We start from the raw sequence: 15,869 nt of genomic DNA, 5'->3' as shown, positions 1-15,869 counted from the left end.
TTGTGCGTGTTGACACCAGCTTGGAGCTCCAAATGTTCCTCAGCTGCAAGTATGCTGCCCTCGCCTTGCAGTGTGACTGGGTCCTCATTTGCTGTGTTGACCTTGAGGATCTTGGTCATGCCCTGGTGGATCTTGAGGCCAACTTGTGCTATCGGACTGATAGCAAATACAAATTTTTGATAAACACAGTTTTAATATGCATTATATGAGTAAATGACATGTTTCAAAGATTACTTTCTTTTTTTCTTGGACTAAAAATTGCCAAACTTAAGAACACTGACCCTCAGAAATATTTGTATCTGGTTTTTACCACATAAATCTGATTGGCTTTCCTTCCTCCTTGTCCGGAGCCTTACAAATTCCACTGATGCATGTCTAAAAATTAATACTAATTTGATGAAAATTGCTGATCTGTGTGATGGTCGTGAATATATTTATTTATATTTAGGTAAAGTATTAACTGAATATGCAAAGGTTCATTTAAAGTGGTGACTCAGTCTGTCTTGATGAATTATGGGCAAAGAAATGCAAGCACTAATTTAATTGACAGGTAATCTTTATTGTTCTGTCTGCCTTTTATAAGGATTAACCCACAGTTAGAACATAATTATATTTACGCTTGAAGATTTTGAAATAGATTGTGCTGTTCCTTTGTAGAGCAAGTCCAACAACTTATCGAGACTCAACTGTGTCAACATATTGTGCAAGGTTAATCAGCATTTGGACATAGTGTATGTTTGAAAAGTGACATTTATCCTTTAAAATACAAGCTAAAGTCCACATGAGACAATCACCTGCAGTGCCTTCTATTCTGTGTGTTCATATGGACATTTTGCATCTATTGTGAACCTAAAAGTTACAGCATTCAATCAGGATTACACCTTTTACTGAGTGATAAAGACAACATCATACATGCACCGTATTAAACATGGAGTCATGGGTTCATAGGTCAGTCGTTTGTGCATTTCGAGTTGCAGAACTGACCATGATATATTGCTGCACATGTTCACATTGTCACTGATTGAAAAATATTTCACGTTTTGTGAAATATTTTATGTTTTGTGAGCAGTAGTGCTGTGTAGATGTTGTATCTCAGCTGCATCTCTGGAAAGTGGAAGATAGCTACGACATGTTTTTTCTTTATTCTTGGCTAATTATAAATTCTCTTTGTCACACAAACAGCATTTTAGATTTTGCAGCCACTATTTCAACTATTTTCCTTGCTGTGGTTGGTAACTTTGTCTTATTTTTGTTGTTAAAGCTGTGAATAGTGTTGTTCAAGAACTCTGCCTGCGTACTAAGGAAAATATTTTCAGTCACAACTTTTATTCTCATACATGGACAACATGAACAGCCACTGAATTTGTGTTTTACAGCAGGGGTCACTGAGGTCACACAAAAAAACAATGTGTCAAGGGCAACTGGATGACCTAGTAGTTTGAACTTATGCGCAGATGCCTCACTGACATACCCCTTTTTAGTGTTCTCTCCACTGCCAAATAAAGGCATGAATACGGCCAAATGATTCAAAAACAATCTGTCCAAATCATGGTTTTTTTTTTTAAAAAGAAAACTCTTCAAGGTAATAAAACAATATACAGTGTATTTTAATCTGTTTAACCCTCCTGTTGTCTTCATTTACGGGCACCAAAAAATATTGTTTCCTTGTCTGAAAAAAATCCAAAAATTCTGCAAAAAAATTCCTCAAATTTCTGAAAATTTGCAAAACCTTCAGGAAGAATATTCCAATAATTCCCTAAAAGTTTCCCTTAAAATTTTTATTTAAAAAAAATCCCCTAAATTTGGAAAGAAAATTCTTATAAATATTTTCAAAAAAATGAGTAAAAATCTTCAAAAAAAATCCTAAAAATATCTAAAGTGATTCCATATATATCAGTAAAACTTCTAATGTTCTCTCAAGAACATTCACATAAAAATCAACCAAAATCCAGCGAAATTCCCTGGATTTTGGTAGATTTTTTTGTGAATGTTCTTAAGAAACATTTTTTACAGTTTTTTCCCACCAAAACATGTTCAAAGATTTCCCAAAAATGTTGAATATGTGGACATAAGAAGTTTCACTGTGAAAATATATTCTTTTCCCACATTTTCAAATTTTAAAATGGGTCAATTTTTACCCGCAGGACAACACTTGGGTTAAAGGAAGTTCAAGGTCTTCAGGATCCCCAAAATTTTCAATTGTATATTATAGATTAGAAATGTTCATGCTTTGAAACACACCGAGTGAACAGGTATAGTTGCTAAACACTGTCCCCTTCTGGCAGACACCTGTCATAGCAACATCTTCTCAACATTTTTTCTTTTTTTTTTGTCATGAAGTGGAGCTATGCAGCAGTAACAGTGACTCCCAGCTGATGACACAGGTCATACAGAAAATGGGTTTATTTGTAATACAGCAGGATCTTGTTGTCTTACAGCACATACAGATGTCTCCATGCACTCAGCATTGAAACGTGGTCGTCACCGTTTTTAAAACTACTTGTGTAACTATAACGGTACAGAATGAATCATCAGAAGTTTTTTATTTTTATTTATTTTTTTAATTCCGCACTGATTATTGTTGTTTCACAGACACAATCTACACCAAAGTTTCTTTAGACCCCAAAGAAAAACCAAGAAAATCTACCACCAAATATGAATCAAGTATACTGGCAAAAACAAAACGTACTATACATCAAAACCTCTGCTTATCATCGTGATCTGTGGTGTAAGAAAAGAAAAAAATGCCGGTTGAGGGCATAGAGGAATAAATCTACAAATCATTCTTTATAGATAAATATATGTGACTCGAAATCAGGACTGAACTAGCCGAGAGGAAATCAATCAGAAGTCATCACTAAATATAAGGCCACGAAAACCAAATGATCAAACTCATGACTTAACATAGATGCTGAATATGAACAATGCACTGCTAAGTTGGTAGAGTGGATGCACAGTATGTTGCACTGTTACCATTATATGAGCAGAAGTGCCCGTGTATGGCACAAAGAAATACTTTTATTAACAGAAGTCTGTGGATTCTGCTGGTATCAGCTTCTGACGGAGTAATTCGTCTGCTGTTCAAAGGTGAGTCGTGGACGTGCTGATGAATATCTGCAAACAACACCACCGACGTATTGATCTGCTTACCCTGCTTTCTTTCACGTTATTATGCAGACACATCACTGGAATGATGGACTATGCATGTCAGATAAACATCATTACAGCCATTTATAGATTCATCGACAATATTCACATTCAGTAACACAGAAGAACAGAACCAACCCCCGATATGCAGGTTTGAGACAAAAAACACGCAAGCAAGAGCAACCTGATGCAGTTTGAGTACTCGTATGGGCACACAAGAAGGTAGACAAGCAGCAGCATCTGTGCCGAGTTCAAGCGCAGATCATACAGCTGATTATAGGGGTGTTTTTTTTCTAGCAAATGTTGCCACCTGATGTGGTTCAGTTAGTTGTAAACAGCACCAGAACACGATGAGCATCAACATCTACGCAGCTCTCAGGATGGAGGACGGCAGCAGGATGCATGCAGGTCAGACAATCGAGGACGTGTTGCGCGTTTTAAAATATTTAAAAAGGGCGGCTTCGACGCTTTGGGTTGCCACGCGGGGAGTAGAAACACACCACAGATATCAAAAGATTTCCAAAATGTGGCAGTAAGAGGATGTGTGATAGGAAGGGGAAACCCAGTACTGATCAATACTGTCCAGGCTGCTCGCATAAACACACAGTATGTGTGCATGCACGTGTATGCGCTAAATCTGAGCGTCAAAGTGCCTCAGCTTTGCTCGCAAACTCAAAAGGGGGATCAAACTATTAAAATGAATTATGGTGACATGAATCTGCCAGTGGTGATTGTTCTCAAACATGGCTCTGTTACCTCGCAGGAATAGATTAGAAAAACAAAAAAACAACATGAAGTGCAACTGACACAGAACAGTTCTTTGAATGGACGACTGACAGTTGAAAAACAAACATCAACAAAGTCATATTTGACGGATTGCTGACTCAGTGGAGTCACACATAACTCGGCACAGCACCTAGAGACTAACATACAGTACATTGCACCTAAAGACGAGAGGTGGACGGAGGAAAAGCAAGTGTCTGCTGTGATTGCTAACGGTTAGTGTGCATCTGAGTGTGTTTGTGTGTGTGTGTGTTTAAAGATGAACATGAGAATCCGTTTTCAATAACGGCTGAAAACTATTAGGATCAGAATAAAAAATGAAATCTCCCCCAGACCCAGAATCTTGCTTCACACCGATCAATCATAACCCCTGAACCTCCCCCCGCACCCCATCCCCAAAACAAATAGAGAGTCGGATGGGTGTCGCTGCTGGCTGCCTTTTCCACTTTTCTTCTTATTTTTTGTTCTTGAGTTGATTGGCCAGCCAATCAAGGCCCTCGTAGAGGCCGTCGCCGCTGGTGGCGCAGGTGGCCTGGATGTACCAGTTACGGTGACGCAGAGAGTGTAAGCCCAACTTATCTGTGATCTCAGCAGCATTCATGGCATTCGGTAAGTCCTGTCACAGAGGAGAGAGATCAGTGAGCAGAGAGAACTGCCCTCCAGTCTTTGTATTTATAGAAAACAGTTACTTCAGGCATGTTTGTGCTCTTATGTTTGTCTATGTGGTATTCATTAATTGTTCCACTCAAAAACCACAATGCCAGTTTGATGGTGAATTCTTTTTTTTAGGTGTGATGGTGTCCTACTGCTGTCATATATGACAGTACATTTTGAAAACACTACTACAAATACTACACAAAGCAAATGTGTTAAGTAATGACAGTTTACATTTCTAAGGATACTTTTAACTTTTTTAGTTGACCAATAATTAGTCAGTAATTTAGAAAGTAATTGGCAGATGAACTGTTGAATGCAATAAAAAAAGAGGCAGGTCCAGTAATGTGCATCCAGTTATGCATTACAGTCATAATTAAAATTGTACTTGCATAATTCACAATGAATGGAAGTAGACGAAACATAATATAAAAACACTGTCAACTTTGAGGAAAAAAAGTATTTTAAATTGATGCAAGATGAAACTGTGTGATTGTAAATGTATTTTGTTCAGGAGGTTCTAGGCATTTTTGGGAAAATTATACATATTTTGAGTGAAATTTTATAGTGCATTTCATTATTTTTTCAATCATCTAAACCAGGGGGTCTAAACATTTATTACTCAGAGGCTGGTGTCAGTTTTTTGTTGTTTAAGGTCAAAGGTCCAGAGTGACTAGAAATAACTAAATAACATTTGATCAACAAAATTTTTAAAGGACACACACTGTAAAAAAAATATCTATCTTTCTATACTGAAAATCTATCTATCTATCTATCTATCTATCTATCTATCTATCTATCTATCTATCTATCTATCTATCTATCTATCTATCTATCTATCTATCTATCTATCTATCTATCTATCTATCTATCTATCTATCTAATATACAGCAAAGCAGTGTAATTTTATGGTCACATGTTGTAAAAGAACTAATTATGATTTGTTTACAAAAAGATTTTTCATGTGGATGTGTGGATTATGTACAGTTTTGCCATTTTTTTTATAGTCAATAGATAATTTCATATTATTGTGGGATTTTACTAGCTATCCTTTGTTTTTACCAATGCATAAACAAATATGCAAAATAACTGTTAAAATAAGCTATGCCAATTCAAAATAAATATTTATTTGCTGATCTAAATACAGTAAAATACCATAGTTTTATGCTCAAATATTATAAAAGATCAAATTATGATCTATAAAAAAAGAGTTTAATGTAAGCATTATTGAAAGTTTTAGTCTTTTTTTTAGCACTTTTTGAGATTTGACTTGATATTATTCGTAATTTCTGTAAAATAACAGTAAATTTTTCAGTTAAGCTAGTGATAGAAATGGCACTGTTTGCCTGCAATCAGTTGCCTCAGTGTGACCCTTGAACAAACATCACATATCTTGTGACTGGACCAGCCCGAACCCGAGACAGTTTGTCCATATTTATTTCTGACTCAGACATTTCTTTAAAGTTTACACAAGTTGTAGAAATTATGTTCTATATCTGCAGTTTTGGGGCTGATAGCAAAGCCTCTGGTGCAACTTGGGTATTTTCTCCATTGTGTGTGAATTCAGCAACAGCAACACAACTCTCTCTCAAGCAGCTAACGTTGCCATGACAACAGTGTCAACAATGGAAAAATAAACCACATTAAAGCGGGGACAGGGTCACTGTTAATAATCTCTAACTACACTGTATATTTAACCTCACTGGACAGTTGTTGATCAATATAAAATAGATTTCAGAACAGAATATGTTACATTTCATAAAGTCGGGCTGGATCTGGACAGATTTTCTGTTTGATCCGGATGCAGATCGAGGTCTTTAAGCAGTTGTGATTTAAACTTTATTGCCTGAATGATCAGCTATGATTTTAATTATTTTTCAAGCAACAAAGCCAAAAAAAAATTGGGCTCTTCTTGTATAATATGTTGATATCATCATTTTATATGTACATATAAATATATATATATATATATATATATATATATATATATATATATATATATATATATATATATATATATATATAAAAATTGTAAACAACGTTTTTGAGCTTTGGATTGTTGGTCGAACAAAATGAGATAAAGGTGCCATTTAAGACTCACATTTCACACAGTTTTCTAAATCATAGCAGACACATTTATATCAATAACGTGTTGAAAATGAGTAATTGTTCACTGCAGCTCTTGACTAAATTATCTTCTATAGTACATTACTAACTGCCTTTCATTACTATCATAACCATTATATCAGACACAGTAGCTAGAGCCAGTGGAAAAAACACAACTGCTTCACAAGCAGAAGAGGAGATAACTTTCATTTCACTCTTGTTTAAGACTTTATGATTTTTTTATGGGATTTTTGCAGATTTGTACCATTTAATTAATTCCATCAGTGTGGGGCATTCAACTTGATTTGATCCTGATTAATCTATGTGTAAATCTTTTTGTGGTCAAAAATGTCAGCGGTTAGTCATTTTGGATTACACACTTTTGTTCTCATTTCTTTCTTGCATTCCTGTTTACTTAGACCTGTCAGCTATTAATTCTGATGCCAATATCGTTACCTAATCACACACAAAAAAGAGCCTATTTTCATCAACGGTTTACACTGTATTTGATTTCATATCATAAATAATTTCACCCGCTTACAGAAGAAGTTTGATTTCATCCACAAGAAACAATAGAAAGTAGATTTATGTGGGTTCTTCCTCCGCTACGAGCCTGTTTTGTATTCATGTGCGCTGTGTGTGTCTGTATATGCAGAAGAGTGCCGGTTTCTCGCCTGTTTATTAGCAAACACAAGGAGCACTGCATCTCTCAGTTCATCCTCAGCCAGCATCCTCATCAGCTCCTCTCGTGCTTCGTTCACACGCTCTCTGTCGTTACTGTCCACCACAAAGATTAGACCTGAAACAGGCAGAGAAAATATGCCATACAGAGTGTTTTCTAAAGAAGAAGAGAAGCGTTCCTCTGTTTTTGCCCTCTGATTAGCTCTGCTCACCCTGTGTGTTTTGAAAGTAGTGTCTCCAGAGGGGACGGATCTTGTCCTGCCCACCTACGTCCCACACAGTGAAGCTGATGTTCTTGTACTCCACCGTCTCCACATTAAACCCTGAAAGGAGGAAAGAGGTCAGGAAAAATGTGAAGCAAACACAGTGATTCATCGTCAGCGTGCATGAATAGAAAACTCTTCACACGTACCAATTGTTGGGATCGTGGTGACTATTTCCCCCAGTTTGAGCTTATAGAGGATTGTCGTTTTTCCAGCTGCGTCCAGCCCCACCATCAGAATCCTCATCTCCTTCTTTCCTATGAGGCTTTTCAGCAAATTCCCAAAAATGTTCCCCATGATTCACAACTTCAATTTTTGCGGCTACAATCGTGACGCTGGAGGCTTTTCTGCAAAGTCTCAGTCGTCCAGCAGGGATCGATTATTAAGGAGGGCTGAAAGGAAATGAAAAACCTTTTAGTGCGACTTTCATGTGTGCAGCCACACTAAGAAGTGATAATGCTCATATAAATTATTAGCGTGCTAGAATAAGGACAGAATTATTAATAAGGCACATTGTCTGTCAGGTTTTTGGCAAACTGAAAAAAAAGCTCCAGCTCATTCCACCTCTCACCTTTCTGAAACTACACCATCATGCCAGAAAATCTCACTTCTACATGCAAACCACGAGACAGGTGCAGAGCTTCTCGCCCACAGTCATCATGACAGAAATGGTGATGGAGATGCATGTCAAAGCCTTGACTCCAGGCTACAGCACAATCTGTTCAGACCCTTTTCACTGTTTTTTTTTCTCCTTCAAATGTTAGCCTGCAACAACGCCAAGCCCTCAGAGCACATACAGAATGTCCTACATTACCAGGCCTGGCTTCAACATCATCTCGTCACAAAGCCACCTGATTGAAAACAGAGATGAAAGAAAGCTGCTTTTCTTCTCTACATTATGCTTGATTATATTAAATCAAGTCATGTCAAGCCATAGTAAAAAGTGTCACAGATGGCTTTACAATCTGCACCCCAACATACAACACCTCTATCTTAGACCTGTGATTCAAGAAAGGGAAAAAGCTCAGAAAAAGGTTTCCGTTGAGGTGAACACACATTAAATAGATATTACATACAGAGAGTAGGCTGAAATAGCAACAGTTAAATTACAATACTGAAAAGCAGAATGACAGTTTTAGGTGAATAAAGTGCAAATTAGAGTGGTACAGTTTGCGATTTGATTTTTAACGAAGTCAATATTCAGTGTGTAGAGGATTTAAAACAAGCATTGCAGCATTATAACAAGAGACACCATCAAAAGAGTGACATATGGAGGACGACATGAATTTGTAAAGCCATTGAAACGACAGTTCAAACCTTGGGTCAGAAACGCTGCATTATGTCAACTCAGTGTTATTTGTTAATTACATTGCTTGGAATTTAGATTTGAAATCGATTAATAGTTCATTCCTTGTGCAAACGTACTAAAAATATAGATCACAAAAGACAATTAGCAAATTCTAGGTGCCATGTAGCACTACTGGGACCCCTCAGCGGGCAATAATTGGAATCATTTTTATTTCCAGGGTTAAAAATACTCTCAGAGTGAGAACTGCACTCTTTTCCAAAACAGTGAACACAGTCTGATGTGTTTAAAGTGAGACATTTTGTTCTAGCCTAAGCTGTACATGTTTTGACTGTACAAACATCATAGTGTGTAGTAAAACTTGCGCTTTCTGAAATATCACAGTGATCACACATTCTGAATTATTAAGTGCACGCGTGTAATTTTCAACATGGAAAACAGACAAGGTGGTTTCACTCAAAATATAACGTGATTGCATTGATTAAATCATCCTGTGACTATGGTTATAGCTAAAGTGAACTATCAGAGTAGAGCACAGCAATAAATGCAGACAGCAGCGTCTATAAGTGTGGATGCAGCCCTGTCCATGGTGCTGAACAGGACCAGCACAGCAGCTGTCACAGCCTGAATCCAGCTCCTCTCCTCACCACAAAATATGTTTATGAACAGCTTTAAATAGAACATGTGTGTGCATCTGGAACAGGGCCGCGGTGAGCCGGTCTGATCATGTCCACTGAGCTCCGGGTGACTCAGGTTAGCTAGAGATGCTACATTAGGTAACCTTACAAGCCGTCCTGCCGTCATTAGCTGCACACTGAACACCCCCCAGCCTCAGCTACCTCGTATTCAAACTTTATTTCGGCTAAATCCTCTCATTACTGGGCCAATAATAAACTAATATGTCCGTCCCGGCTGGGTTTAATCGCGGGAATCGATTAGACGTGACGGTAGCTAGCCGTCCTGATCCGCCCCGCTCATCCGACCGCTCATCACCTCAGCGGGCAATCCTGCTACCAGCGAGGCGCCCACTGCCGCTCCAGCCCGCGGCCACACCGAGGTTACACACCGGCACACAGGATGGACAGCAGCCCCGTTATTATTCTATCACCTGCCGGGACCTCCGTGAAATGTTTGGTGTAGGTGATGGAGCCAGTATGACTTACCTTAGCTGAGCAGTCCTCTACTGAACGTCTCACGATATTTTCCGGGTGACAACTCAGCAGGAAACGAGATCTCGCGAGAGTACGTGTCGAAATGAAAATGTGGTTGACAGACCTTTGAAAGAAGGACGTTTGAGCAACCTGGTGTCAGTGTGGTCAACTAATGGCCGGTTTTTTTTTCTTTTTTGGGGGGATCAGTCCTGATTTTGCCTAGAAATTAATGCAACATTGTTTTATTTCCAACAGAGTTGCAGTAATGAGTAATATTACTTCAGTGTGACTGCCAGTATGAATTATTGCTTCTCTAGTTTCATTTTAGGTTACTTACTTTTTTATTTTCTACTGGGCATTGCATTCATTCTCATGTTACTGTATTTTTTTCTATAATATTCGAGTAATGTCTGGCACAAGAATTTCCTTCAGGATTAATAAAATCCCTTATATTATTTTTATTTTATCATAAAATGGACTGATTAGCTATGGGCACATCTGAAATGAAATAGGCAATAGTGTTAGCTGCTCTCGTTATTTTTGTAATTATTATTATTTTTGCATTACTTAATGCTTTAAAGGCCCTGCACACCCATAGGTGATTTTATTTATTTCCACTGACTTGGTATTGGATGAGACACCATTATAACACTTCAGTGATTTATTAGACAATTGTCTTAAATTATTCATCAAGTATTACAATAACCAATTAATGTATTTTTTGTAGTCATTTTTAGGGGTTAAAAAAAATCCATTATCTGAATTCACCTTCTTTACTCCTCTATGACAGAAAGCTGAATATAATGGGCTTTAGGAAACACAGATAATTTTTAGACCAAGCAAGAAATCAATTAATCGAGAAAATAACTGGCAGATCAGCTGCCAATGAAAACAACTGTTACAGTCTTATACCATTATCATTCACATAATTCTAGTTTTCTATTTGTAACCTGAGCATAGTTATTACCCAGACTGTTGTAACACCTGTGCAGATGTGCAGGGTCGTTAAATCTCTAAAGGAAAGTGTGGCTCTTCACAGGAACCTGGAGTAAGTTTGTCTTAGAAATTACAAGGATTACAATTAAAGTAAGGAAGTTTTAAGTTCTAAAAACAGATACATAAATATACATATATGTGTACATTTCTAAAAATGTCCACTCCCTCTGCATTAGGCCTGTGTAGAAATATAGACAACCCATTTTGAGATGTCTTTGCAGGAAGTCTGCAAGAATGCCAACATTATTTCAAATTCATTTCGATGTTCCACTTCCTGAGCCTTGGTCAGCAGCCTGCTGGCTCACTGAGGGAATTAATGGAACACAGGTATCATCAGTGTTATTCATTACACCTGTGATTTGCTTATTATCACCAGTCAACACGTCTGCTGTGAAACTGCCCTGTTCTCCCCTCGCTGTGCGTCACAGTTCAGTCACATGTTGTTAGCTGAGCTCTTCTGCAGGAAGGAGCCTCAGGGTTAGGTAAAAATATAGGTCAAATTTAAACATATATTGGCTTAGCAAATGACAACATGAAAACAATCCAACTCCATAGAGAACATGGAATTTTTGCTCACTTAAAAAAAACAAAGTAAATCACAAACATGATCATTAAATCGTCCGTACTACCATTGTTAATAATTTTTCCAATGTGCTATGCCATAAGACAAGTACTTTTTCATAGGAATAACCAAGCTGAGTAGATCAATACAACTGAAATACAAATTCTAAGTGTTTCGTTTAAATGTTATAGTCTATATTAACAGGCTCTAAGGTATAATTTAGGCTCTTTCTCTCAGCTGCTGCCGAGTTCTGGAGACGCTTTGTTTCATGCTTGGCATTGTTTAAAAATGTTCCTCTGTGCTTTTATTGAACATGTTCTGTTCTCCTGCATCATCTGCTGGTTTGGCAGTGCTACAGAGGCACAGAAAAATATGGTTAGAAAACTGTAACAATAGCCAGTAAACTGTTAGCGATTACATTTCCTATTATGGATAAATAAGGCAAACGTCCCTTTCGTCTTCATTGAAATTCTTTGATCTGTGTGACTGATCTGAATGATCATTTCTAAAACCATTAAGTTTTAAAGTGGGTAACATATACCAATAACTAGGAAGTCCAGTTTGTCTGGCATCCTAATCTGTCACAACATGCATAGTAGGAATACATCTCTTGATGATTTGTTTTTGAGGTGAAATACCATGTGACTTTCCTGCAAACAAAATTCCTCCACAGGCAAAAAAAGAGAAAAAAAAATCTTTCATGTAATTCCAGACTGATCACATGATGTTGAGATCAGGGCTCTGAGGGGCTCTCATCATCCATCACATCTTGCTTTTCATGACTCTTTAGGGGTCGGATTAAATAAGTCTTAACTTCTTCCCACTCCCTTTGAACATGTTGAAGTTTTGTTTTCTTCTCATTCTCCTTATAGGAGAAGCATGATGGACTATTTCAGTTGTTTTTGTGAATCATTCGTTGAATGTTTTTAAAATACATGTTCAAAATAAATAAATGAAATGAAATGAAACTCTGATTGCATGTCTGCAGTCATTGTCATGCTGCAGAACACAAGTGGGATCACTCATACACTTCTCCAATGACAATACAACACATAAGAGCAATTTTGCTCACTAAATTGAATCAATAGAGAAAAGCAATAGAGTACACTGTAATGTAGCAGATCTACATAGTATGTTGGAAAAATGCATGAAGTGAATTTGCAGCAAAGATTCTCTCAACAGTCATAATCACAAATGCTGAGAAGCACCACTAACTTCTCCATAAAACACTGCGAAACAGCTCAGAAGGTGTTCCAAGATATTAGCAAAAGCTGCACAATTGCTTAACAGTAACTTCAAAAAATAAGAAATAAGCTGACATTTTAAGCCGTGAGAACTGTAAGTTGTAATAAATCTAATTGCTACTGAGTCTGGCATCCTGTTATATAAAGTTCCTGTTGTATGTGTGAAGTTATGGAGGAAATGGTGAAATGGTTTCCAGCATTGAATAACTCTTGTGCAATATTTTCAGCCACAGATGGGGAGCAAAGTAAAGTATTTGTTGCATAAGAAGAACGCAACAAGTGATCATTATGAAATGTAATTCCGAAAAGCTTAGTGTAAATAGATCTTACCTGACTCAGAATGACAGCTCAGATATTGCACAAGTGTTTTCCAATGCTGGTTAAGATCATAAGACAGCAGTATGTCTTAAACCAGCTACTACCAAGAAGAATCTATTATCTACTGGTAGCCTGTGTGAATGTAAAACAAATATGATGCAGATGTTGAATGTGGTGATGGGGCCAGATCAAATATTAAAACATAGTGGTGTTAAAAGCGTGCACTTATCTTGTTCTGTGATCTGAGGGAGGAAGTAGGCTTTATCTTTAGTTTGCACATGGATGAGTCATTAGTTTCTATTTCAGTGCAGACCTGTCAGAGTTTCAAGCCGTTCTTAATCGTGCTTCCATTGTAAAACAAGATATTTAAATTCCCTGTAAACTCCGAAATCTTGCTGGTTTCTACGTTGCGCACGTTTGCCTTGTTAAATAGAAGTGGGATGGAGGCTCCTGGTTAAGCAACATGGTGCTTCAGCCTGTGTTGAAACCCAGCACACGCATCATTGGGTGTTTGTTTTAGTTAACGCCAGAGCTTAATATTAAACTTACTCCTCTGCATGACAAACCATCCTTTGTGTAACACATGAGCAAGTGGCACAAATGCTGCAATCTGTGCCAGTGATCCTGCTGGAAAAAACAGAGCAGTTGAGAGAAATGTATGTAGTTTTGTGGGTTATTTTATTGTTATAATTTGCTGTGGAAGGTGGGAGTAATTAATGATGGAGAAAAACACTAATGAGGTGACTAAAACTAACACTTTTGGTAAACACTCCATCACTTTTTTGACACGGCAGGTTTGGGATTCCAATTTGGCATATCTGACTCTGACATTACCATATTCAGGGGTGACATTGTTATGTTTGCTATCAGGCCATATTGTACCAAATGGGAAAAGACGAGATTCCTCATTCATGTTAATTCACCTTTTCTGTCTGTTAAAGCCGTCGTAATGTTTAACCAAGTCTGATAACATTTTTTCTGGTATGAACTCTTTGGTTTAGGACCAGCAACTGAATGACTATCCCATTTTTCAAGAGACTATAATACACAGACATCTGAGCCATAAAATACCGGTAAATGTGAAGGAAACATTTTCCTGCTTTGTTTCTGAAGAGTTATGAGACATGTAGTCAGAAACTCCTTCCGCTTCTGAGCTCCTATAACCTTGGTTAAATGCCACATGTGCTAATAAAGTTAGATTATATTCTCTTTATACCTCATTAACTGACATTTTGTCACCATCTAACAAGTTGCCAAGGCTTTCTGCCTGAAAGGAACACTTATGCAGTTGGAACTAAAAATAATGAAGTGAGTCACAGGTGAAGAAAACTGGTCTTGTTATCACCAGCAGCTGTGAGAACATCTCATTCATCTGTTCTTTTTGAATCAGCTAGATCTGAGATTCTTTTACATTATGTTGTTCAATATACAATTAATCAAGTTTTAATGTGACAACGCAATGAGTATTTTGTTTCATGCTTGTATGTACATTTTAATTTTGACTTTCATTTTTGGTATTTGGTGTTTGTTGCCACTCATGCACCATGAAAGCACAATATAAGCTGAGGTAAGGGGCCTCAAGATTATATAAAATCTGTCACTTTGATGCTGTCATTATATAAATTTGCATTGTGCTTTAAAAATCGAATGAATATGCACATGATAGATCTGGAGCCTCCCTAAAGGCCTGGAGTCACAGAGCAGCTGCCTGCTTGGTAATCCAGACTTACACATGTCCAGCATACATTGTTTATGACCAGTGTCTTCTGTAGCACATAATCGCCATTTGCAGTCTACTTATATGCAATCGTGTTAGTACAAATTTGAGGTATTTTTACTCTACTTGAGTGCTTCCTTTTAATCCAACTTTATACTTCTACGCCAAATAAGGTCCTTTTCACTCCTTTGTATCGTCTGACAGCTTTAGCTGCTTTTCAGAGTATACTTTTCCTCATCATGTTACTCAAAATGTGATTTTGAATGTTTTGGATAAGCTTAAGTATTAAGTGCTCCTATAGCAATAATAATACAATTTATTTATAAAGTGCTTTCAGTCAAAGTGCTGTACATACAGATAAAAACATCAGAAATCCACAAACACACTGAAACAATAAAAATGGCATCAGTAAAACAAACAATTAAAGACTCATATATAGCAGTAAACAAACAGATGTTCAGCTTTGTTTTAAATACGTTAATGAAAGATGCCTGCCTGATTTCAACAGACTGACTGATCCACAATGTCGGTGCATGGAAAGAAAAAGCCTGTTCCCCAACCGTTGCTCTACAGACCTTTGGGACACTCAGTAGCCCAGTCCCCTGGGAACACAAAACACAAGTGGGGACATACGGGTTCACCAGATTTGACCGGTACGATGGACCAATTCCATTTATAATTTTATATGTTAGCAGCAGCACCTTAAAGTCTGCTTTAACCTGAACAGGTAGCCAGTGCAGAGAGGCCAGCACTGGAGTGATATGCTTGTACCGATACTCGCTTTGGTCAGAACACGAGCTGCTGCGTTCTGGACCATCTGCAGACCACGAAGGCTCTTCTTTAGAAAACCTGATAAAAAGACATCACAGTAATCTAAACGTGACACAACAAAAGCATGAATTAGGACCTTAGCATCCTGAAACGACTTATTGATCAGTCTA

The 15,869-nt window shown here is 37.5% G+C and overlaps 1 protein-coding gene across 3 annotated transcripts; it reads right to left on the bottom strand.

Annotated features, from left to right (window-relative positions):
- Positions 1 to 2,388: 2,388 nt before the first annotated feature.
- arf3b (ADP-ribosylation factor 3b) lies at positions 2,389 to 10,217 on the bottom strand. 3 transcript variants are annotated; one of them, XM_023267325.3, is made up of 5 exons: positions 10,104 to 10,214; positions 7,784 to 8,026; positions 7,584 to 7,694; positions 7,365 to 7,489; positions 2,389 to 4,546 (listed from the first exon to the last, which is right to left on the bottom strand). In XM_023267325.3, the coding sequence occupies exons 2-5, from the start codon at positions 7,929 to 7,931 to the stop codon at positions 4,385 to 4,387; spliced, it is 546 nt and encodes a 181-aa protein (XP_023123093.1). In that variant the 5' UTR covers positions 7,932 to 8,026; positions 10,104 to 10,214; the 3' UTR covers positions 2,389 to 4,384. The 3 variants fall into 3 exon arrangements, with proteins under 3 accessions (XP_023123093.1, XP_054866881.1, XP_054866882.1); XM_055010906.1 differs by lacking the exon at positions 10,104 to 10,214 and adding an exon at positions 9,934 to 10,059; XM_055010907.1 differs by lacking the exons at positions 2,389 to 4,546; positions 7,365 to 7,489 and having other exon boundaries at positions 7,570 to 7,694; positions 10,104 to 10,217.
- Positions 10,218 to 15,869: the final 5,652 nt, after the last annotated feature.

This window comes from Amphiprion ocellaris, chromosome 5, assembly GCF_022539595.1.
Source record: "Amphiprion ocellaris isolate individual 3 ecotype Okinawa chromosome 5, ASM2253959v1, whole genome shotgun sequence".
Lineage (NCBI taxonomy): Eukaryota > Metazoa > Chordata > Actinopteri > Pomacentridae > Amphiprion > Amphiprion ocellaris.
Note: the sequence above shows the minus strand (reverse complement) of the source record. Positions and strands in the feature narration are given on the sequence as shown.

What these genes read in the sequence shown, in the direction of transcription:
- arf3b (XM_023267325.3), bottom strand. Translation starts at nt 7,931, where the DNA reads ATGGGGAACATTTTTGGGAATTTGCTGAAAAGCCTCATAGGAAAGAAG. An exon ending in CACCACGATCCCAACAATTG is followed by an intron (nt 7,695 to 7,783) that starts GTACGTGTGAAG and finishes TCCTCCTTTCAG; the next exon opens with GGTTTAATGTGGAGACGGTG. An exon ending in TTGTGTTTGCTAATAAACAG is followed by an intron (nt 4,547 to 7,364) that starts GCGAGAAACCGG and finishes CCTCTGTGACAG; the next exon opens with GACTTACCGAATGCCATGAA.